Here is a 25,261-nt window from a genome sequence, read left to right on the forward strand (position 1 = left end):
TCATGCTCAATACGCCTACTACTGATATAATGCTCATGCTTTCATACCACATGTGGCTGTGGAATAAGTAGACGCACACCCTATCCCTTTAAGCTCCATACTGACCCACACGAGCAGGGGCACACCCAGTTCAGAAATTAATTCTCTAGATACTACAATTGTAGCCTGGCGGGCAATGGGCCGACCTGCACAGAAGTTGCTGTTAAATGCTCCATTGATGCCGCTGGCGCATCATGCGGACATATCGGTCACACACGACCTGGGAGCTCCCCACATTTTGAGGTCCGCTGGCATGGATAAAATGCAAGACCTCTTCCCCAATGGTAGTTTTTTAACGCAAGATGAGCTCAACTATGTTCAAAACCAGACGCCTCTGTCTATTTTCAACATTTACAGACTGAAGAAAGCACTTCAAGCTCATTACCCAACGTTCATGTTAGAGCTCGCTACACTGCTGGCGTTGCAAACCCTCCTCGCCAGCCCTACGCGACACAGACTGGTTACAAAACTGTACCGGGTTGCTAGGAAGGACACCCCACTACCTCATAACAGGAGCCTAGAGAAGTGGAACGCAAGGCTTGACCCACAACTCACGCAGAAAGATTGGGAATACTGTGCGCTTACACCCAATGGTAATTTACGTATTATTCACAATAAATTACATTCAGGTGTGCGTCACGCACTCCTCTATGTGAATAGGTTGAATAGTCTGTGGTGTGCCTCAAAGATATCACCCCCTGACGAGAAGGTGTGGTAATCAGAAACGTGGTTGGTGGCACCTAGGATAGGCGCCAACTCTCTGAGCACAACCTCTGTGAAACGAGATCCGTTTCTGAGTCAAATGCTTTGAATGCCAAAATAAAGTTAAATCAACATTGTAACATCAGTCAACTCAGGTTCGCTGCTGTGGAAGTGGTCACTAAGCGTGATGACAGAGACAATAATAACTTTTTATTGCAGCGTGAAAACCACTGGATAAAATATCTTCAATCCATGAAACCGTCCGGTCTTAATGACCGGATGGAATTCACATGTTATCTGTAGAGAAGCTATGCTTATAAGAACATTTTTTGTTTCATTGATTATATCAGTTTAAGTATCTAACTGAAATGCTTTATTTCATTTATTTTAATTTGCACTATGGACACAATTGTTATTTTATGCTCGATACGTAACTATCATGCACTGTTCACTAAATTGGTTTGAGGGTCCCTCTTTACTATGTTTTGTTACCACTACAAGATGGCCGCCATTTGGAAAGTCCTCTTTCTATGCTTTCTGCTTTATTCAATTCACTTCCGTATATACGGAACACATTGCTTGCATTCAGCGGCGAAGGGCGCACGAGTGAGACGCGTGATCTTGCTCCACTTTTTCTGTAAGTTCCATGCACCGCGAAACTCGCATGGCTTAGTTTGATTTTGGTTATTATATGGGGTTACGCTTTACACGTGGTTTGGACACGAACCATCACATTCTTTGGCACTCTTTTTGTTACGACACTGGGCTCGCTTTACTTGTCAGGCAACCTGCAATTCTATCGCTCATCTATATATCTTTGGGGAAGCACATTTTCGGGTACTATTTATCTCTGTTATATTTTCAACTTTAACTGATTAATCGTTTGACTTACTAATGGATGTGACGATATGTATTTATTTGTTTGATTTCATCTCGGTGGATCGTACTTAGATTGGATTATTGTTTTTCAGGATTCCCCTGATGAAGGACTATCTTGTCCGAAATGCATTGGGAAATGATGTCATAAATGCATACACTAAAGTGGATTTCAGACATGAGCTATTGAAATGAAACTCCATGAATTATGATGAGAAACTCATGTGAATAAAACATGAAGGAACTGGTTACAATGTTGATTTAACTTTATTTTGGCATTCAAAGCATTTGACACAGAAACGGATCTCGTTTCACAGAGGTTGTGCTCAGAGAGTTGGCGCTTATCCTAGGTGCCACCAACCACGTTCACAATAAATTACTTCATCAAATGTATTATACACCACCCAGGCTCCTTCAATATGGCCCTAGGGACACGGACGCCTGTAAGAGATGTAGTGGCCCGGCGCGGATTTCTGGCACCTAGCTTGAGAGTGTACGAATGTTCGGGCGTTCTGGGTCTCCATCACTACCACATAGCCAAAGATGACTGGTCTGGCACTGGCTTGTACCCCACGTGTAGGCTTGTTGGGTCTGACACCAACCTTGAAAGGGGACGGGAGAAGATTTATCACTATTGCTTTATTATTAGCAAAACATAGGGTTGCTATGTCCTGGGAGAGTCGGGTGAACCCCTCTTCTAAACTGTGGTTGAAAGATATGGTCTACTGTTGGGACAATCTGGCCCTGTACGCCGAAGAACTCTGGGTTACCTCTAGGCCCAGGGACATATGGGATCCCTTGTTGCAATATCTTCAAGTGCGCGTTGATGAAATACCATTCACCTCAGAGGTATAGCCCCAATGTGTGTTGTTATGGCTATGGCTAACTATATAGCACTGTATGTAAAGATCTCTGTACCGTCTGAACTACTGTACCTTTCTAGTCGAGAGCTGTATTGCTGTTACAAGGTTTCAACTGTATGCTACGTACCTAAATCTGTCACATGTGTAAGTTTCAATAAAACTTTATAAATAAAAAATAAAAACAGTTACCTGATGATCCAGCTGAAAAGGAGGTAGCAGATTTTTGAAAACGTTGACCCTGGCCTACCCTGAGTCTAGGATAGCCTTGAGGAAAGGTTGAACCCGGGGGGATGAAGTTAAGGTTTGGCTATATTTACCATGAAGTACAGCTTGCGAAGAAGGTCTTTGGTTGTTTGCGTGTGCGCCAGAATTTGCTGCTGTGTGGCACTCTTGATCAGCCAGTCATCGAGTTAAGGGAGCACATGGATGGCATCTGAGGTGAGCGGCTAGACATTTGGTGAAGACTCGGTGGGGCCCTTATGACTCCAAAAGGCAGCCCCTTGAACTGATAATGTTGTCTACCCACCACCAACCACAGAAATCTTCGATGGGTGGGCTGGATGGGAATATAGAAGTAGGAGTCATTCAAATCGAAGGCTGTCATTAGTCCCCTTGTCGCAACAGAGGGATGACATCCTAAAGAATAATCATGTGAAAATATTCTGAGAGGATGTATTTGTTGAGGGCCCAGAGGTCGAGTAAAGGCCAGAAGGAGCCATCTTTCCTTGGAATGATAAAGTACAGGGAGTACACCCCTCTGCCCCAATGTTGTGGCAGCACTGGCTCTTTTTCCCCCTTTGGCAAGTGGTGTGAGCACCTCTTCTTGGAGCAGACGTTGGTGTTCTGTGGATAACTTGTGTGTGTGCGGTTGAATGAGGCTTAGAACGACCAGGCACTAATGGAGAGGTGCCACTTTTTTGGCGCAGAGGCTTTTTAGATGTCTGCTACAAAACAGGGTTGAGGGCCTCCTCGAAAGTAAGTCTCCTCCTATGAGGGACGGAGTCCATAGGTGGCTGAACATGCTAAGCCATAATCTGGCCCATGCCCAGTTGTATGTCAATCCTCTACTGCCCGTCGTCGAGGTGCTCCTGAAGCCGTTGCAGGATGGGCTGGTCGCTTTCCTTTGATGGCGGTCTGGGTGGAGCCGAAAAAGATCCCAGAGGTGAAGCTTGGCTCCAAAGATTTCAACTCCAAGTGTGGCCAAGAGGGCATCTTCAGATCCGGCGCTAGCAGCAGTCAAGGGGCGAGACTTCAAAGCAGACTTCAGCACTGAAGGTATCGAGGGTGTGGGGTTCAGTTCAGTAGTTTGGTGCCAATCTTGGCCATTAGGCAGTGACGGACCGGAGCAATCAGATGAGGCATGGGATCTTGAGGCTGGTTCCTCTAAAGGATGAGCGATAGCACTAGTCACTGCAGTCCTCCGTAATGGTCATTGACCCAGCAGGGGCCATTCCGTCTTACCATCGGACTCAGAGTTGGCATCCCTCAACGTGAAAGCCTCTACGATTTCAGTGCTAGACTCACTTGGTTGCTGTAGGGCTTCCCCGAAAATGTCTGGGGCAGTCTCCTCTCCTCTGCGCTGTGCCGATGAAGCCAAGGAAATGTGTTGTGCCTTACGGTACCAAAGCGTCCCTTTGTTGTGGAACGCACAACACGCCACACAGGATTCTTCTTAGAAATCCGGAAATTGGCACAAGTTGCAGACCTGGTGCAAGTCTGTTGTTGGGAACTTGGAGTGACAAGTTGGGAAGAACTGAAAAGGAGCCTGTTCATCATGTGGACATTCTCAGCTGCCAAAGTGATGGGAGTCGTGAGGGGCAGTGCCATGAAATGGAGATTTTTGTCGAGCGCAAAACTGAGTTGAAGCAACACCCAACGGTGGTAAATGACTAACAGCAGCATTGTTTGGACCAATGATGGACGATGCAGAACAGGTGGTGTCAAACTGGAGCTCACGTAGACATGTCTGAACCTGACAGCGGAGAAAAACAATCTGACTATGGAGCCAATGCACATGGTCTAGTATAGGTGGAGTCACCAAACCTTGTGACTAGAAAAGACTTCTTCGAATAAAAACAAGTTGCACATGAGCCCAACACTAGATGGTAGGAGTATGCACAGCATGTGTATCTACAGCTACATATGCCACAAACATGTAATTGCAATATATATATATATATATATATCAACTCCAATTTCTGCCGCTTTCACCTTCCAGAAACACACGGACACTTCTTGATAGAAAACAGCCTTTATTTAAATTCAAAGGCAACCAAACTCGTAGCGTTCCGGGAACTCTCTATATATATATATATATCCAGATTTGAATACTACTTGTGGCCTGGACGTCGTTCTTGTGGATTGTGAACGAATTGGTTGAATATATATATATATATCCTACTGGCGGTCGCCAGTAGGTATATATAGTTAGGATTTTTTCTCTATGGGACTTTTGAAAATTCTATGTCTAATAACTTTGGCGTTTGTGGACGGAATCGGCTGAAATTTTCAGGAAAATGGCACATTTTGTTACTGAGCAGCCCCTGAAAATTTGGGGGGGTTTCGTCAAGGGGGGGCCGAGAAAAAAGGGGGGTCCCAAAACGCGTTTTTAACATTGAGTTTTCCATAGGGCGTTTGGCCTCACTTTTAGCTCGAACGTCTGAATGGATTTGCACGAAACTTGGCAAAATTGTAAGGACTGTTAGCCCGATGTGCCTTTGCTGGGTCTCAATATATGTGCTCCAGTGGATTTTGAGAAATTAACGTTTTAAAAAACAGATATATCTGTGACAGCGTCCCGGGTAGCGCTCCGGTTCGCGTACTTTTCGCGTAACGGAACTTTGCGAAGCGAAGCTGATTGGCTCTCCGGTGTCTGTCAACATTCTAAACAGTCCGGAACGGCCGCCATCTTGTCTCTCGGTAGGATCGAGAGACAAGAGGAGGAGAAAAACGAAGGGGGAATTTAATGAAAGGGGGCAAGGTAGACCCCTCTTGACCCCCTAGGAATGATGTTGGGGTTATTAAAGGGTCCCGTGGGGCAAATAAAAAAAAATTGATTTTTCACGGTAGAAGCGCTTCCCGGTTCGCGAACCGGTAGCGAAACAGGAATTCGCCATTTTGTGTTTCGTTTTAATTAAATTACAAGATGGAGGGAAAACAATGTGAGAAATGGGTATAAGGGGGTACGGGAGACGTATCCTGACCCCCTATGTTTTCTGAGGGTGGTTGTGGATGCTCATATATGTTGATACATGTCTTCCAGCGGCTGCGCGTGAGCGTTTTTTTTTTTTGCTGCGTGACGTCTGTTAACGTTCGATTCGAAGGAAATCAGGAAGTGTTGACCGCCATTTTGTCACTGCGAGTAAATATTTTGTTAAAAATAATTGTTATAAATTAATCCGTATTGATAAACATTGTCTGCGCCATCTTGCCTTTTTTCCAATGCCACACTTTTGTCGTGCACGGCAGCCATTTTAGATGCCTTGACCAGACCCACTCTCTGCACGCCGCCGATCCTCAGCATGGCTCCCCACCCTCGCAAGCATCTCCCCCACGCACTGGTCACCCCGGCTCTCTCTCGCATGCATGGGCCATAAACCTCCCCCCATCTGCGCTGCTTTTCCCTGAGAATCACACCCTGTGCCCGCCCGACACCTCCCTTTCACCTTATTCACTACCGCACCCTCTGACACTCCTCTTCCTCTGTGTCTGATTGTCCAGGCTGGTTCCAGGCTATCACCTAGCCGTGCGGATGTAGTTTATGGCCCCAACTTTAAAGAATCACTCCTCTTCAAAGGAATTAGAGTAGATCAAGGCCCCCACCTCATGAGATCCGTCACACCACACGCGTTCCTACTATCTGATAACGATCCTGTATTGTGATTGGGGAGGGGATTCTCACTATAAGGGTGTGTGGGACCGAGCCTGAAGCGGAAGATTCCAGGGATGCCTTTTTGTACATCAAAGTCTTCACAATTATGTGTCACATAAAAAATATATAGCACTCCAACAAAGTAGTAGGATTATAACACTTTAATAACTTATAAATATATACAACGCAACAAAAAAATAAACACGTAAAAAAAAAAAATTTAAACAACTATTTACATGGCAGCCTGCTGCAACATCCATCTCAAAGCAACAATGAGCTGCTTTGGTTTGTCTTTTAGTTAGTAGCGGTCCGTTGTGCGAATAGGCCGAAGGCAGCCCAACGCGCCGAGATCCGGACGGCATCCAGGTGGTGTCCAGTAAGTTGTCGCACTGGTTTGACATCCTACAATGCTGCGCCGAAAAACGGCGTGGGGCGCCCCGGGGGGGGGGGGGGGGGGGGGGGGGGGAGAGGCGGAACGAACGGACCTCCCCCGCCTCCCCAGGTGGAGGCTCCTCTGCTGCAATGGGACGCCCTTTAGCGTTTCAGTCACCATCCAGTTGGACGGCACCCAGGTGGTGTCCAGTAAGTTGTCGCACCGGTCTGGCCATCCTACAATGCTGCGCCGAAAAACGGCGTGGGGCGCCCCGGATGGGGAGGGGGGGGGAGGCGGAACGAACGGGCCTCCCCCGCCTCCCCAGCTGGAGGCTCCTCTGCTGCAGTGGGGCGCCCCTTGGCGTTTCACTCGCCATCCAGTTGTTTAGCGCCCGCTTTTGCGGCACTGTGCCTCATCCGCCATTCAGCTGAGTTGCGCCCACTCTTGCGGTGCACGATAGGCGGCTGCCACAGGACTCTTAAAATGGCGGCCGGCTCTTCGGATTTGGTCCACTAAAATGGCCCTGGGACACATTTGAACTCGGACATTTGCCTGCTAGGGCATGGGCCCCATTCCCAAAAGCGTCCCCTCTTTTGACTGATTGTTCTTGTTGCCTATCTCTTCTGTTGTCATTTAATGGAACCTTTTTGGACTGCTGAAAGGGGTTCTGGTCCGACCGCTGGTTGGTGGAGACATTTTGACTATATCTTGGCTATATCTTGGACCTGCCCGGCCTCGCCCAAAATGACGCCGGTATAAATGGGACTCGTAACTCCTTGTTGTGTACTGGTTGCCCAGCCTTGATATCACGAGATACGTATGCAGTTTTGAAGCACATGGCGGGCGGGGACGAGTACTGATTGAACATTTGGACATCCCTATTGATATTAAGTTCTGATGTGTTATTGATTACTGTACTATTGAAAGATACAAAAAATTTGAAACATGCACATGTTGGTCATTTTTTTCATTTCCTCAACATGAAAAAAAGACTCCTTGTTGTGTACTGGTTGCCCAGCCTTGATATCAGGAGATACGTATGCAGTTTTGAAGCACATGGCGGGCGGGGACGAGTACTGATTGAACATTTGGACACCCCTATTGATATTAAGTTCTGATGTGTTATTGATTACTGTACTATTGAAAGATACAAAAAATTTGAAACATGCACATGTTGGTCATTTTTTTCATTTCCTCAACATGAAAAAAAGGTAAATGCCCGGTACGTTACCTGCCTCATCTGCCACAATGTACTCTCCAGAGGAACCGAAAAAAAATATAGTTATGGTAATCATACCATGCATCGCCATATGGAGAGGTGGCACCCGATGAATTACAGTGCTGCCCAAATACGAGATTTGGTGGATAACCCCCGACCTGCCAGTACATCCACCAATGACAAGTACTGATTGAACATTTGGACATCCCTATTGATATTAAGTTCTGATGTGTTATTGATTTCTGTACTATTGAAAGTTCGAATTAACGTCACCCATGGTACTTGCCCGCAAATGTATATCTAGATAATTTTATTGTAACTGGCCCTGTCGTACTTTAATTATAAAATGTATGTCCACCGATTCCGCAACTGTGAGACACCTTAGTTCTTGCAACCTAATGGCCCGCCCGTTACGTTCTTCTACAGTGTAAATGTCCCCTCATCATATACGAATACAGTTTGCTCCGTGGCCGGCCCACGTGGTTATAGGCCCGTATTTGTATACTGACATTTTCACAATAAAGGTTTTTAAAACAAAAAAAGGTAGTAGTACCTAGATTGGTAAAGTTTTGAATAACAGCCACTGTTTTCGAATCGGTAAAAGGCAAGTGAAATAAAGCAGCCCGATTACATGACGGTTAAAGGGTATAATACGCAGGAACGCAGTAAAGATAAATGGTCAAGGGCTGTTGTGTTTTCCACTCCTGCAACATAAAGTGATCGATAAGAATCCGATATTCATGCCTATCAGCGACTAAGACAGCAGGTCGAGCCTCTTTTGTTCAACGGCTCTCTCATGGGACGAAGAAACGCCCTTTTTCTCGAAATAGGAATATTTTACTTGCAGGACAGTTGTAAATTTCCCGGGAAAATACATTAGCCTGGAACATTGTTAGTGATAAACTGTAAATGCATCTGGGTGCTTTGCTTTACAAGTCAGAGTGAGAAAAAAAAAGGTGGGGCTTTCATCATTTGGGAAAAAAAAATGTTCGAAACCAATGAAAAGTGTTATTTTTAGGTCATATGACCAAGCCTTCCATCATTAGAAAAACAAAAGTAAAATGAACCAATGAAAACTTTTATTAACAAGTTACATGACCTGTTATGCTTACGTTACGCGCAGCGCGCCGCGCCCTGGATCGCTTCCGAGAAGCTGCGCCTCGCGCACCGGAGCACTTCCGGGTGCGCTAATGCGGCGCGTCATATGACGCATTACGCGACAACGCAGGTCCAGAATATAGTCAAAATGTCTCCACCAACCAGCAATCATGGCAGCCGCTCCCCACCGGAAGCCTGCGGGAGTCGGGGGTCCCGGTGACTGTTGTAGAATCATCAAGGCTGAGGGGACTCTTTTGGGAATGGGGCCCATGCCCTAACAGTCAAGCGTCCGAGTTCCACGGTTGCCCAGAGCCATCTTTGCAGGCCAGGCCCAAGTCTGTGGAGCCGACCGCCATTTCGTGAGCTCCGTAGCAGCCGCCTGTCGCTGTACCGCAAGATTGGGTGCAATTCCGTTGGATGGCGGGTGAGACGTTGTAATAGCAAGAGCAGGCGCAATTCAGCTGGCCGAGCAAGGCACTGTGTCGCAAGAGCGGGCGCAAGTCAGCTGGTCGAGTGAAGCGCTGGGGTGTAGCTGAGAAACCTCCACCTGGGGAGGTGGGGGAGGCTCGTTCGCGCCGCCTCTCCCTTCTAGTGCACCCCACGCCGTTTCCTGGCGCAGGTATATGTGATGATCGGACCAGGGCACTGCAGGACGTGTCTTCAGGTCAAACGGATTGTGGGACAAGGTGTGGAGCAGGCGCATTTATCTCGGGGGCCTCCGTCAAGCGGTTCAGGGAGGCACCGCATCACATTGTTTTCCAATGCAGTCAGGTCCACAAACAGTCCCCACTTACTGTGAGAATAGTGAAGCTGCAGCAGGTGCAAATAAGCTTCAGACAGTGTTACAAGCGCTGCTCGGAACCCTCAACTATGGCACCCAACATCCAGGACTTATGCCATTTGTGCAAGGCAGTGACATCGAAGCATCTCAGGGACCAAGCAACATACCATATCCAGAGTCCTTCCCACAGCCTCTGCCTTCCTTCTTACCTAGTTATTGTTCTTTCACTCCCACTCCAGGCTTTTAGTCTGTGGATGGTAAACCATGAACCTACACTCACCTATGAAAATCTTACTATTGATGGTTGATTTTGAGCCCCAAATACAAAGGCTTGTTTGGATCGATGTTGCAGCAGGCTGCCATGTAAATAGTTATTTAATAAAACGTTTTACCCTGTTACTTGTTGATTTTCAGCCCCAAATACAAAGGCTTGTTTGGATCGATGTTGCAGCAGGCTGCCATGTAAATAGTTATTTAATAAAACGTTTTACCCTGTTACTTTGCTGGTGTGTTGTATATATTTATAATATTTGCATAGGGTTTGTCGTTATTTTGGGTGGGGTGGGCGGCGGAGCCGAGCTGTCTTGCAGCCATCATGGTGTCGAGCTCAGTTCCTCTCACTAGTTTCGTATTTGTCATGAGGAGTTGTTCATAATGTTTTTATTTTAGCGAGGTCAAAAAGAGATCCCATTAGTGGCCTACTGATTTTGCTTGATACCTTTTGTTTTTTTAACGATTTTTCACTATCTGCAAAGACTAAACAGAGTATTGCGAATCTGTGCTTGTTTGTAAATAGAGAATGAACCAAAGAGAACCAATTCCAAAACAATAAATGGTAGGATAACAATCAATCAAATGGAGAGGGAAGCAGGCACGACGGATTACAACGGGGGCAAAGGCCTGCGTTACCTACCCTTCACTATCTGCAAAGAGAGAATACTCCTAAAAGAAAAGAGGGGGGGGGAGGGGGGCAGCGTTCAAAGCACATCAGAGTGCATAAACAAGAAAATGTTTTTACCCACCACGTACTTGACATTTTAAAGCTTTTGATATTTGCTATTAAAAAACCATTGAAATTCACTGAAAAAACCATAGGTTATAGACCATATATGGTTAGGAATTAGCATTTACAAAACCTTGAAAATTCACTGAAAAAACCATAGGTTATAGACCATATATAGTTAGGGATTAGCATTTACAAAACCTTAATTTACTTGCACAAAACCATTGAAATTCGCATATATAGTTAGTTGCACTAACTATATATCGCGCACCCGCAATCCACTGCTGATGATGTCACATATTACATCATTCATGACATGGTCAGTGACATCACTGATGACATCTCAAATGACATCACTGATGACATCTCAAATGACATCACTGATGACATCACTGATGACATCACAAATGACATCACTGATGACATCTCATATGACATCTCATGTGACATTACTGATCACATCACTGATGATATCATTCATGTGATAATACGATGAACCTCTTCAGACTCTAATATAACCTTAGATACAATCAGTGTAAACAGACACTCACAGACTGTCACTCATCCATGGAGTTACTCACACACCTAGTCAGTCATGCAAAGAATCAATCACACCTCCATTTCCTCAACTATACAGTTATACACACCTTACTTATTCAAACATATACTAACACATATTTACTCTCTTATACAATCCCTGATACAAGTTCACAATGATCCATACAGCCACTCACACATTCACTGGCTCTTATGCACAGTTATTTATATATGTCAACTCTCACATGTACTGTGTTTTACAAATGTACTTACTTTGACATGTAGCACTGAGATATCCATTCACTCACCAATACACTCATGCACACAGTCAACTGTCCATACAGCTGTTTCCACCTGCACTTTTGAACCCATACATCTAGTGAATCAACTGCTCACACATCTATGCACAGAGTCATACACCTCCCAGCCACCCACACACACACTCAGTCTCCCATACAAATACTTGGGCAACCAATCAATAACCCATATAGTTACTCATATAGCTACTGATCAACACATGCAGCAGTTTACAGAACAACAGACATAATGATGCGCAAATTAAGACAGTTTAGTCACTAACCCATGCACTCAGTGAGACACATTTAATCACTCACTCATACAGTCAGTCATGCACCTACTAAATCCTTCATCCAGACACTTATACATCCACTCATTCTTCAATATGTAAGACATATTTTAACTTTACAGAAACATACAGTCACTGGATGTTGTCATCAGTGATGTCATTTGAGATGTCATCAGTGATGTCATCAGTGATGTCACTGACCATGTCATGAATGATGTAATATGTGACATCATCAGCAGTGGATTGCGGGTGCGCGATATATAGTTAGTGCAACTAACTATATATGCGAATTTCAATGGTTTTGTGCGAGTAAATTAAGGTTTTGTAAATGCTAATCCCTAACTACATATGGTCTATAACCTATGGTTTTTTCAGTGAATATATATATATATATATATATATATATATATATATATATATATATATATACACACACACATATATATATTTACATATATATATATATATATATATATACACACATATATATATACATATATATACATACATATACATATATATACATATACATACATACATACATATATACATACATACATACATATATATTTGGAGCAACATGGCCCTTTTTTGTGCCTTAATTATCCTTGTAAATGATCAAGCCCTTCACTTTTATCAAGACTCTCACTCTTTGCCATATGTGCTATGTTCCCCTTCCCATTTCCCTGCTTTCTCTGTTTCCTTACACATATACTCTACCTTCCATCCTCGTGAATATGTTTCCTCCCTCCTCTGCTTGTTGTAGGCCCTTGCCTTCGTTGCTAGTTTGCTTTATTCGCTCTCCTGCTTTGCATATCTAACCTCCTCCTTCATCCAACTGCCTGCCACATCCAACAGTTTGCCTCACCATCTGAACATATGAGTCATCTCTTTATTCCTTTATATAGAAATCTTCTTTTACTACACGAGTATGGCCAACCACCTTCTGTCCTTACACATTTCAATGTCTTCAATCTCCTCTCTCCTGACAACTTAATTATGTTCACCCCTGCTGGAATATTTGGTTTATTACTGCTCCCCCTCCTCATCTCCTTGCTCATGGATGGATTCCAAATGGTGGATATGTGAGTCCTACCTTTATGGATCAAAAATGTACCAGTCTCCATGCCACAGCAGAAACAAACACTATAAGTGAGCAAATGAAGGGTAAGACTCAGAAAGTGAACTCCAGCAGAGCTCAGTAAAGGTTGTGCCAGTGAGACAGGTCTCAGCACAGGCTATAGTACGTTGTCCTGTGACCAAGTCTACCTTCCTGCTTCCTGTTTCGAAGGCTATTTTTTTACATATCAGTTGCACGGACCGTTGTATGAGCCTGTACCTTTAGTGGTCATGATCAGGGTATTATCCTCTCGCCCATATCTGCCAAAGCAAATGCTGGTCACCACATCCTGCAAGGACAAAAAAGTTACAGGTAAAATGTCTGGATGGTACCCACAGCAACAAGGAACTGCAGTGTGTCAATTAGCAAATAACATAACTTATTTTATATAAGCAAGATTTTCAATTGTGATGAAACGGATACATGTATCTTACAAAATTACATTAAAAAGCATATAATTTCCCCTGCATGTAAATATCTCCCCATAAGCTACCTTTTTCTAAACACAACAGAAGTGTGAAATATTTGCATTCACAAATTTAGGGTTAGAGGTGTTCTAGTGAAAACCTACCTGCAACGGTAGCAGAACACAGACAGATTCCTTTTAAAAGAAATCGTTTTTTTATTATTCATACCCAGAGAACACCACATACAAGAATAAATATCAATGAGTCATATGAGTGATACAATTCTGATAGATTAGTGCAAATACAAATAAGCCACTTAAAAAAAGCTATTCAGAATAAGAAAAGTTACAAACTGTTGTATAGGCATAATTCCTGCTAGACAATTAGAAAAGAAAACATTACAATTCATGATTTTTTAAAATAAGACCATTACATCCACATATAATCAAGGACAGCAGCAAAATAGTAGTAGGAAGCCTATCACCACCGCCCTTTTTTTGTAGTTGTTTTTGAAGTTTCATACCATACCATTAGAATATTCCCTAACCATCTCCACTTTTCCCATTATTAGGGCTCCTGGCTTCTTAGCTCCACTTTGAAATAAATTCCCTAATTATTTCCCCAAAGATCCTGACCTGTCGGCCCCTACATACATACAATGCCGTCTCTTGATTATGTATCACTAGGAGCCGAGCTAGCCACATCTGGGAAGTAGGTGGCTCGGAATCTTTCCGTCTGGTGGCTAACATTGTCCTAAATACTGCTGCGCCGACAAATATACAATACTCCTGTACAGTATCCACCTCCCGGGAGCTATGGTATTCCATGAGCTGCAAGGTAGGGTTCATATTAATCCTAAAACCAAACAGTCTTTCCCAGGAGCAGACCACCCCATTCTTCAACTGTAGTAATTTATCACACTCATAAAACATGTGGGTCAGTGTGGCCGGACCGACCCCACACCTAGGGCAATTTTTATCGGCTCTTTTGCCCCAGTAAAATAACTTAGCAGATATAAAATATAAGTTAAATACAGTTTTATAAAGTTGTGCCGTTAAGCAAGTTGATAACAGTATGTTTAGCAGTTAATGAAAGTGTCATGTAAATATCAACATCAGGGTTGTTCAGCTTCCCGGCCCAGCTCATCTCAGTCTTTTCTAAATCATCCGGTAATTCATCTACCAGCCGGCTATAAATATTCCTTATTCTACTGGTCCTCCTAATAATTACTTATAGCATTGGTATCCTATCCAAATTTAAAGCTGGTCTATGTGTAATTTGGAAGTCCTGAATCTGTACATGTTTAAAATAATGGTTATTTGGAATCTGTACATATTTAAAATAATGGTTATTTGGAATCCTGAACCCCTGCTGCAATCTGGAAAAGTGAAAGGCTTGCTCTCCCTCGTAAAGGTCTACAACAATGACCAAACCTAGCTATTCCCATTGCTTTCCCATAGCATCATAAAAGGGTGGGGGGGAGAGCGAGGATCGCCACAAGGGAGTATACCGACAAAGCTTGGGTATCACCATGAATTTTAGCACTCTGTTCCAGATCCTCCAAGCACAGTACACTATCTTGAAGCAAACCTTTTTGTAATAGTTCTGCTCCACCTGTCTCAGCAGCAGCCAGGAGTCCTCCTTCCCTATAGCGAGCTCATATATCGTTGGTATTCTAACCTCGCTTCCCGTCTCTGTGTCCATATCTACTACAAACAAGGTAGACATCTGAGGAAGGAGATTTGCCCAATAATAGATTATGATATTCGGGATCGAAAGCCCCCATCTACTTTGTGGAAGAGTTAGATATTTAAGTGACCTTCTCACCGTTCCATTTTGCCACATGAAATTAGAAAAGATAGACTCCAAGGTCTTCAAGATCCTTTCATCTAAAGCTAGCAGAATTGATCAAAACAAATCTAAGATTTTAGGTAGCATAGTCATTAAAAAGAAATTCCCTCTTCCAATTATAGATAGATGCAGCCCGTCTATTCGCTTTAAATCCATAGATATAGACTTTATCAAGGGATCAAAGTTAATTTTACCAATTTCATCCACCTTCGAACAAATGAGGACCCCAAGATAAACTGCTGATTCTGCACGTCTAGAATCATAAAAAATGATATTCTCTGTGCAAACAACAACTGTCTTCCCTTCATTCACGGTATAATCTGATGCTTGCCCAAATCCTTCAGCTATAAGTGTGATTTCCCTAATTGCGTCTGTCGGATCAGTAGTTAAAATAGCAATATCATCGGCGTATCCTAGCACCTTAGTCTCGTAGCCCCTACTTAGCACCGGCATAATCTCCCGGCTCCGTATCAACTTTAACACCAAGGGGTTTATATACAAAGCAAATAAAATGGGGGAGTTGAGACATCCTTGTCTAGTTCCCCTTGATATTAATGTGTTCCCTGATTTTCTCCCCATCAATTGCAGCCGGGCTCTTGGATCGGAATACATGGCTTTAATGGCTTTTACGATTCGTGGACTGAAGCCTTTTAGCTCCAGTACCCTCCACAGAAACTTCCAGGCTACCCGGTCAAATGCCTTCTCGGTATCGAGGAGGATCATGGCCATCGGACCTTCAGTCCTAGCCATGATATAAAAAAGTGATATGGCCCTCCTGATGTGATCCGTTGTTCCTTTTCCCGGGATGAAGCCATACTGCCAAGGGGAGACCAGGTATCCTTTGGCCTTTCGTAGCCGGTTAGCCGGTATCTTTGAGTATATTTTGGTATCCGAGTTTATTAAGGATATCGGCCTTAGACAAGGATTGTTACCACAGAGACCGATCTCGCAGCCACCCAGACACTAGCTAAGTCCCATGAATCCCAATAAATTGACATGCAATGGAAACTGGAGGAGCACGAAAACCGCCAGAGACGCAACAACTTACGGGTGCTTGGGGTTCCTGAGGGGGTGGAGGGGGCAGATGCTTGCTCGTATGTTGTGGAATTACTAAGGGATTCTCTACCTGAGCTAACGGATTGGACTGGGCTCAAGAGGTGCAACGTGCTCATTGTGTCCCATTTGTACAAAAGCAGCCATTAAGGGCAGGTGCAATGCCACAAGCTCTTCTAGTGTACTTTTGGAATTCTTTACTGCAACAAGCAATTTTCAAAAGGGTCAGACTCTAAGCAAGGAGGACCAGGGGTGGAGTCTCATAAAGGATTTATTACGCATTGTTCTGGAGAACCATTATTTTCTCTATTGGGACACATTTTATCTACAAATCAAAGATGTCTCCAATGGGGCTTGTTTTACCCCCAACTTCGCCATCCTCTTTGTGCATAATCTTGAAATAACTCATATACTCACTTCCAACAACCCCGTACACAACCAGATCTCCCTCTGGCGACGCTACATAGATGATATTATGAAATGGCCCCATTGACTCACTGAACTCCTTCATCCAGTGGCTCAATCAGTCACAACCCCACCTCAAATTTACCTCCGATTATACATCAAATGACCTACCATTCCTGGACATCACCATACATGCGGAAGATGGAAAAATTGGAAACACTTTCTATCGCAAACCAACAGAACGTAATACATTACTCCAGTATTCCAGCTACCACCCACGCGGCCTCAGAGATGGCCTACCATATGGCCAATTCTTGCGCATTTGCAGAAATTGCAAGTGGCGTAAGCATTATTTCCAGAAATCTGATATCCTCATCAACAAGTTAGTTAACAGAGGTTAGCCTGCACGGTTGGTCTCCCGTGCCCGTAAAAGAGCATGGTATTGCCACCGCGACCAACTTCTGTCACCTCAAGTCAAAAGAGTCAATACCAGGATTCCATTAGTCTCCAAGTTAAGTCCCTTCAGCAACCAAGTCAGCAAAATTATCAAACAAAATTGGTCCTTACTGAGAACTCATGAGGCATTTTGAGATCCCCCCGTCTTCTCCTACCAATGAGGATGTAACCGGTCCAAGCACCTTGTGCATGCCATTACTTGGTCCACGAAACCAGTCCAACAGAGCTCCATCACGCCTACATGGTGCCTACTGCCGGTCATCGGACATTACTGATGCCAGACCTGCGTGGTATGTGACCTTACACTTAACACCAAATTTTCAAGGTCAACAACAAAACCTACAAACTAAGAACTTTACCCAATTGTCGTTCCCATAACTTTCAGCCCGACGATTCCTCAAGAACGGTTCGATACCAAAAGGGGTCCACCGCTCGACAGCCCCAACCCTGGATGCACAGGCGAATGGGATGGTTAAGCGGGGGAAGGAAAGGAAGGGGTCAGCAGGGAGGGAGATCTGAAAGGCAAACACACTCAAAGATCAGCAATGGCTAGGTTATCTGATTTCTCTTATCCAAGCCAGTGAGCAACCACTACCTGTAAAACAAATAATAGCATTCCTTCCTTTTAGACAAATCATGAAACCAACAGTTCTGTATTTTAGTTCTGTAATGATGGTGATTGCGCTAGGGAAAGGATAGAGGTACAAAGGGAGTCATAAAACCAGGAACCCAAACGGACACGCAGCCATCGCTAGCTTGCTGTGCGCCAAGGAACCATACACAACATGACACGCACTTTGTTCCACGTCACAGGCGAAGAGCAAAGGCCGCCTCTTGAACCCCCTGTTAAGGTAAACCAAACACAAACGTTCAAAATACTTCTTTTGAAATCCCGATTAATAGTTCTGCATCGTTTTAACAGTCATGTGCATAGCGCAATTCACCTCCTTAGCAGCAATACCTAGATACCTAAATCCTTGGTTGTATCTGTACAAAAATGCGGCGTGATACTCTCTTAGTACTGGATAGGTGTGGGCTTTAGATGAGGCAAGGATCCCACTAACAACGGAGGCTGAGTTAACATGTGAAGGGAACACCTTGGCCCCCAAAAGGTGAAGAACAAGAAAAGTCGGATGTGCTAACAACACCGGGACTTCCCGGTCAAGGTGGGGCAAGTCCACCCTTGTCCTACTTCAGCTGGAAAAGGATCTACAGCGCCGCTGGCGCTGCTTAGACAAGGAATAACCAGCAGCTTGTTCTTCGTTTGTGGCTGCCTTTAACCTGTCTTCCTCTTCCGGTAAGGACTCCACGTGATCGGGCTGTAGCGGATACGTCCGCTAGGCATCATGGGAAATGTAGTTTCCAGTGTCCTGCGCTGAACGCGGATCACGGTGCAGCGCCATTCCCTCGTAGACTCTGCCACCACTGCTGAGCCCCTTCCGTGGATCCACCACCCGGACAGCCAGGACCAGGTTTTGCCACCACAGGTGAACAGCGATGCGACCCCCTCACCCTCAGGTAAGTCTTTGTCTTTGGTCTGACCGGGATTCGCCTGCGTCGTTCCAAGACGTGTATCAATAACGTCATCTACGCCATTCGCTGCCCTTGTGACCTGATTTATATCGCCCAAAACACCCAAATGTTGAAACAAAGAATAATACAACATAAAAACAGGACTCACTGCAAAGTCCTGACGGCCCCTTGGTATTGCACTACCTTGAAAAAAAACACACAACAAACTGGATATCACCTGGCATGTGATCGACCAACGCAAACTGCCCACCAGAAGTGGAATCTTCAAGCACTACTTAACAGGAGGGAGTGCCAATGGATCACCCGTTGCAATTCAATGAACCTGGGCCTGAATACCATTGATGAGTGGAATAGCACTGTGCAACTGTGATTGCACCACTGATACCCAACATCCACACTGATAACTACAATTTCCCAACCAAACGTCCCTTGACCCCCAGTAACTCTCAGTTCCTAATTACATTACCGTGAACCTCTGCCTGATCACCTTTGGTGATTTGATTGGAACTGTGATTGCACCACTGATACAAAACATCCACATAGCCACCCTCAATCATATTCTTGCTGTCCTATAGCGATAACCCCCTTGCTTCACTTTGAGATATAACGTATGTTAACATAGAATACGAAATACCAGTTCTGTCAGTGTATTTAATTATTCATTAATTTATTCACTCGATTTAATTGTGTTTATCTCTGTGTTTTTTCATGTACCACAATGACTATATCACATTTATTTTGCTTTTGTTGGTTACGAGTATGACATTGTTACCACTGGACCAGTCTGCTCCTTCGGTCCGTATTCCGATTCTGTACCGTATTCTCCTTAAGATTGAATCAAGTGCAACATTTCCATCCCTCTTTCTCCCGTCCCAACCACCCTCCCCTCCCTGTGCATTCCTCTCTTTTCTCGTCAAACTACCTCCTGGCCGAGTAATCACTCGGATTCCCTTGGCCTCACCCCCAGGCAGCGGCATATATGATTACATGACGCAGTGGCACTTCGTTCCCGGAAGCACAGCGTTTATTTCTTTCGCCGACAGTTCCCCGCACTCAGACCCTGGATTTGCCGCACACGAATGTGGCGGCTTGGCGCTTATTGCAGTGTTCTTCCTGTCTCCGGATTGAACTCCCCCCTGCCAAACCTCACGGTAAGCACTCTTCCGCACACGGTGGCACTGTTGAGCAGTTGCAGCTGTTGAGCAGTCGAGTTGTTGAGCGGAGCTGTTGGAGCTGTCGAGTGAGAGCGGGGGTGCAGTGGGAGCCCTGAACCGGGAGCCATTCACGCTGGAGGCAACGAAGCACCCCAGCAGCTCAGAGATACAACGAGATACACCGTACCTCGCCGCACGGCAGTAACTGAAACGGAGCTCCGAGATACATTGCGGAAGTAGAAGCGGAGTTGAGCACGGGTAGGAGCTGTGGTGGTGGAGCAGAAACGGCGTGCAGCGTGAGGCTTGGTGTAGCAGTATAGCAGTGAGCGAGCGAAAGAGGTCAGAGCGACCTGAGCGACCTGACCAAACAGCAACTTGAACGAGGGTTACCGGCTACCGGCTACTGCTGAACGAGCCAGACGTGTATGACATGGTTGGCGAGTAAGTGAGCAGACCCGCTACTTTTTTAGTTGTCACCTTCTCTCCGGTGGAGCAACTTAGCTGAAACCGCCACCGATATTGGGTGAGCAGAGTGGAACGGTGAAAAAAAAAAGTAAGAGGAGTGCGAAGGAGAGTGGTGAGTCGTCGAGCCGTAGTAGCAGTTGCAGTGAGGTGCATTAAAGTCGTTAGGAGGAACGCTCCAGACTAGTGTAATTTGAGGTACCTCGTAGTCCCGGTGGCCAGACTGGGGTCGGTGTGCGGCCGAATCGCCCAGGTGCCGGGAGTGGGGTTGCGTGAGTCAGAGTTCGGGGAGATATTCTGACCCCCGACGCTTGACCTGTAAGGACCGTTGAGGAAGCTCCCATGGAGTGGTGCTCCCTGTGGGATTGAATATTTGAATATCGGAATATTTGATTACTTGGAAGCTGTCTCGCCCTTTTCCTCGAATTTCTCAAACCCTGTCAAAATCTGTCAAAACCTGTACCCTATAGGAATTAAAGATTTTGGGCACACAAACTCAAGAACTCAAGAGAGAGGAGGAGAGAGAAGGAGTAGGATGTCTTTTGTGTAAGGTGGACTTTGTGTGTCTAATGATGATGAGGTCTGGTCACCAGCGCGGGGTCCACAAAACTATATACAAAACTCTAATCAAACTCAAAAGCCAGAGGAGATAACAGAGATAACAGAACCCCCTGCGGAAGTTTCAACCCGAATGAGCAGGGGTAAGGATAATGGAGAACAGGAGGGAAACATGCAAAGTAACAAAAGAAGTGCCTGTTCAGAGGAGAATCTGTGTACCCCAGCTGAGGAAAAAGTGTCTTCTGTCTCTCTTAGTAAAGACTTGTGTCATATCCGGTCTCCATGTGTGGCATAGTCGTCGATAAAGAGCTACTTTTTTAAGTACCATCAAACTCTATCTGATAAAGATAAAGATAATCACAAAGATAATCACAAAGATAATCATAAAAAGAAGTCCTCATATGAGAAAGACTTTAGTGGGGGGGTTAGTGAATGTTCACTGTCTTCTCCTTTGCCTTCCCCGCTGTGTAAAAGAGATAATAAGTTGCTCAGATAGTTATCTGACCCAACCTAAGCTGCTGGAAAAATTGGATGCTGCAGTGGTTAATCAGGACAGGAGGGCAATAGGCAAAGAAGCTGTAACAGATAAAGTGTTGGCACCTGTCCCCGCACCCCCATTCCATCCTTTAATGGTAGCAGGTCTGTTACAGGCTCAGGTGCAAATTCATGTCTGTGATGCGGCAGGTCAGGGGGTGACCCGGCTGGCCGATCTCGAAATTACCAATCAAGGGATGAACTATAAAGGGGAGTCTGGAATGTGCGATTTGTCTCCTTGTATGTCTAGGAACGTAAATGAACATGATAATGTGTATGATCTGGGAGCTGAAGTTGGTACCAAAGTTGGAAAGTTAGCTCTCAAGGCTGGTCCCAGTGAACCAATTCTAGTTACACAGGACTTAATCCCAAGCCCAATTAGCTGTTCAGTTAAAGGTGGTAATGTTAGCTTTTTTAATCCGGACCAGTCAAGTATAACAAAGGACAATAGCCTTAATAACAATATATCATCATTCGATCAAGGTGTTGGCAGTTCTGAGAAGATTCCTAATGCACAAGTTACTACTTGTGTAACGATATATCTGTAAGAGACATTAGTTAGTGATAGATTCCTTACCTTAGAATATCCCCAGGTGTCAGACTGGATCCGGAAATTTTTGCGTAGCAATACCCCTGCGCGTCGGTAGGCGTCGTCTGCGGCTCCGCGTCCGTCGTCGGCGTCGTTAGCGCCGGAATGACGTCGTCGGAGTACTTAGACGCCGCCCATGCGCGCTGACGTCAGTTCTGATACACAGCTTTTCCGTGCCAGATACGCAGAGCCATGATAGAACCAACACTGGTGCCATGAAACTAGGGCCCTGAAAGGGGATGACCTTAACCCTAGATATCGGTTCGCAGAACGGGGAGGATGGGTGGGTCGGTAAGGAATCTATCACTAACTAATGTCTCTTACAGATATATCGTTACACAAGTAGTAACTTGTGCATCTGAAAGAGACACGTTAGTGATAGATTCCTTACCTTAGAATAGATACCCCAGCAATACCAACCCCGGTGGTGGGTCTGCGAACCAATATCACACCAGAAAGTCCTGGAGGACGGAACGGCCAAAGAAGCCATCCCTCCGGACTGGACTGTCCAGGCAGTAGTGTCTTGCGAACGTGTGCAGCGAGGCCCACGTCGCTGCCTGGCAAATGTCCTGTAAGGGGACTCCTCGGCCCAGGGCAGTTGTTGTTGCCGTGGCACGAGTGTAATGAGCCAGCAATCCAGCAGGGGGCTCCTTTTTTGCCATGGAGCAACATGCCTGAATACACAAGATGATCCACCGCGAAATGGTCCTCTTGTGTACTGCCTTTCCCTTCTTCGCCCCCACGTAACCAACAAAGAGTTGGTCATCCACCCGGAATTGGCGTGTGCGATCTAGGTAATAGGAGAGCGCACGTTTTGGATCCAGCCGGTGGAGCCTCTCTTCCTCTTTCGAGGGCTGCGGAGGCGGAAAGAAGGTGGGCAAGGTAATGGACTGCCCGATGTGGAAGGCCGTGACAACCTTGGGCAGAAAGGAAGGTCGTGTACGTAACACCACCTTGTCTGGATGAACAGATAGGAAAGGTGGAGTAGAAGAAAGAGCCTGGAGCTCACTCACCCTCCTGGCAGAGGTGATGGCGACCAGGAAAGCAGTCTTCAATGTGAGAAGGCGGAGAGGACAGTTATGGAGCGGCTCAAAGGGAGCACACATCAGATAAGTGAGAACAAGATTCAAGTCCCACTGGGGCATCACAAAGGGAACAGGAGGGAACATGTGTGTGATGCCCTTCAGAAACCTATTTACAATGGGGGACTTGAATAAAGAAGGCTGATCAGGTAGCCTTAAGAAGGCGGAAAGAGCAGAAAGGTACCCTTTAAGAGTGCCCAGAGCAGAGCCCTGCTGGGCAAGGGAAAGAAGGAAGAGCAGCACTTCAGAAAGGGGTGCAGAGAGAGGATCCAGAGCCTTTGCTGTGCACCATGCCACAAATCTGTTCCACCTGCAGGCGTATACCGACTTTGTGGAGGGACGCCTGGCTGCCAGAATGATATCACAGACTTCAGGAGGCAAGTCAAATGGCCTCAACTGTCGCCGCTCAATCTCCAAGCTTGTAGGTGGAGACTGGACAGGTTCGGGTGCAGCACTGTCCCCTGCTGCTGCGACAGAAGGTCCTCCCGAAGAGGCAGACGAATCGGGGGATCGACTGACATGCTGAGTAGCTCGGGATACCAGTATCTTCGTGCCCAGTCCGGAGCCACAAGGATAACCTGGGCCCGGTCGCGCCTGATCTTCTTCAGCACTCTGGGCAGAAGTGGTATAGGCGGAAAGGCGTACAATAGACCGCAACTCCACTCGCGACGAAAAGCGTTTCCGAGCGAGTGCCGCCTTGGAAATTCCAACGCGCAGAACTGATGACATTGCACGTTCTCTTCTGTGGCGAATAGATCTAACCAAGGCTCTCCCCATTGCTGAAAGAGACCTTGTGCCACGTCCGAGTTCAGACGCCATTCGTGATCCATCATGCAGCGACGGCTGAGTTCGTCCGCCCTGGCATTCAGAGAGCCTGCCAGGTGTTGAACCACCAGGGTCACGCCCTGATGTTCCAGCCATTGCCATAGGCGCAGAGCCTCCTGGCATAGGGTCCACGACCCCACTCCGCCTTGTTTGTTGCAGTACCACATGGCGGTGGTGTTGTCGGTGAACACTTGCACTACACTCCCCCGAACAGAGGAGAGGAATGCTTTCAGTGCTAGACGAATCGCCCGCAGCTCCAACATGTTGATATGGAGCCGGGACTCCGCCGGAGACCAGAGGCCTCTGATCTCCGCCTCTCCCATTTGGCCTCCCCAGCCCTGGAGGGACGCGTCCATCACAACCACGTGCTCCGGGTGGGGTAGGGAGAGGGATCTGCCACTGACCCAGTCGCGGTCCGTGAGCCACCACTGCAGTTGTTTCGCAGTGCCCTCCGAGATCAAGACATGATTGGACAGGTTGCCCTGATGCTGGGCCCACTGAAACTTCAGGTCCCACTGCAGAGCCCGCATCCGCCACCTGGCGTGATGCACCAGAAGGATGCAGGAGGCCATCAGTCCCAGAAGCCGCAGCGTCAACCTGACCGAGACTCGGGATAACGGCTGGAAGATGGGAATCAGAGCCTGTATATCCCGGACCCGCTGTTCGGGCGGGTAAACCCGAAACTGCGCCGATTCGAGAACCGCTCCGATGAAGAGGAGCTTCTGAGAGGGACACAGGTGTGACTTCGGCACATTGATGGAGAACCCCAGCAAGTGCAGGAGGTTGGCCGTAGTCTGGAGGTGGGTGACGACTACCTGGGACGAGCCAGCCTTCAACAACCAGTCGTCGAGGTAGGGGAAGACTGACACCCCTTGCCTGCGCAGATGAGCTGCGACCACCGCCATCACCTTTGTGAACACCAGCGGGCGCTGGTAAGGCCGAAGGGGAGCACGGTAAACTGAAAGTGCTCTTGGCCTACCGTGAACCGCAGGTAACGCCGGTGGGCCGGCAGGACGGGGATGTGGAAATAAGCGTCCTGCAGGTCTAACGCTACCATCCAGTCTCCCGGGTCCAGGGCAGCCAGGACCTGAGCCAAAGTCAGCATCTTGAACTTCTCCTTCCGGAGGAAGCCGTTGATGTTCCGCAGCTCCAGAAAGTAGTGGGAGTAACATCCACACCCTACTTCTGGCCCAGGAACGCGCTCGATGGCCCTCTTGGCCAAGAGGGCCGTGACTTCCTCTTGCAGAAGTTGCAAGTGATCCCCCGACACGCGGTGGCATTGCG

The 25,261-nt window shown here is 46.3% G+C and overlaps 1 protein-coding gene across 1 annotated transcript in view; it reads right to left on the reverse strand.

Annotated features, from left to right (window-relative positions):
• The window catches only part of BBS1 (Bardet-Biedl syndrome 1), a 591,426-nt gene that overhangs the window by 365,508 nt on the left and 200,657 nt on the right, over positions 1-25,261 (reverse strand). Inside the window, exon 12 of the mRNA XM_086938512.1 lies at positions 13,288-13,357. Coding sequence (XP_086794638.1) covers positions 13,288-13,357 — 70 coding nt within the window. The remainder of the gene's footprint in view (positions 1-13,287; positions 13,358-25,261) is intronic.

This window comes from Lissotriton vulgaris, chromosome 9, assembly GCF_964263255.1.
Source record: "Lissotriton vulgaris chromosome 9, aLisVul1.2, whole genome shotgun sequence".
NCBI classification, from domain to species: Eukaryota; Metazoa; Chordata; class Amphibia; order Caudata; family Salamandridae; genus Lissotriton; species Lissotriton vulgaris.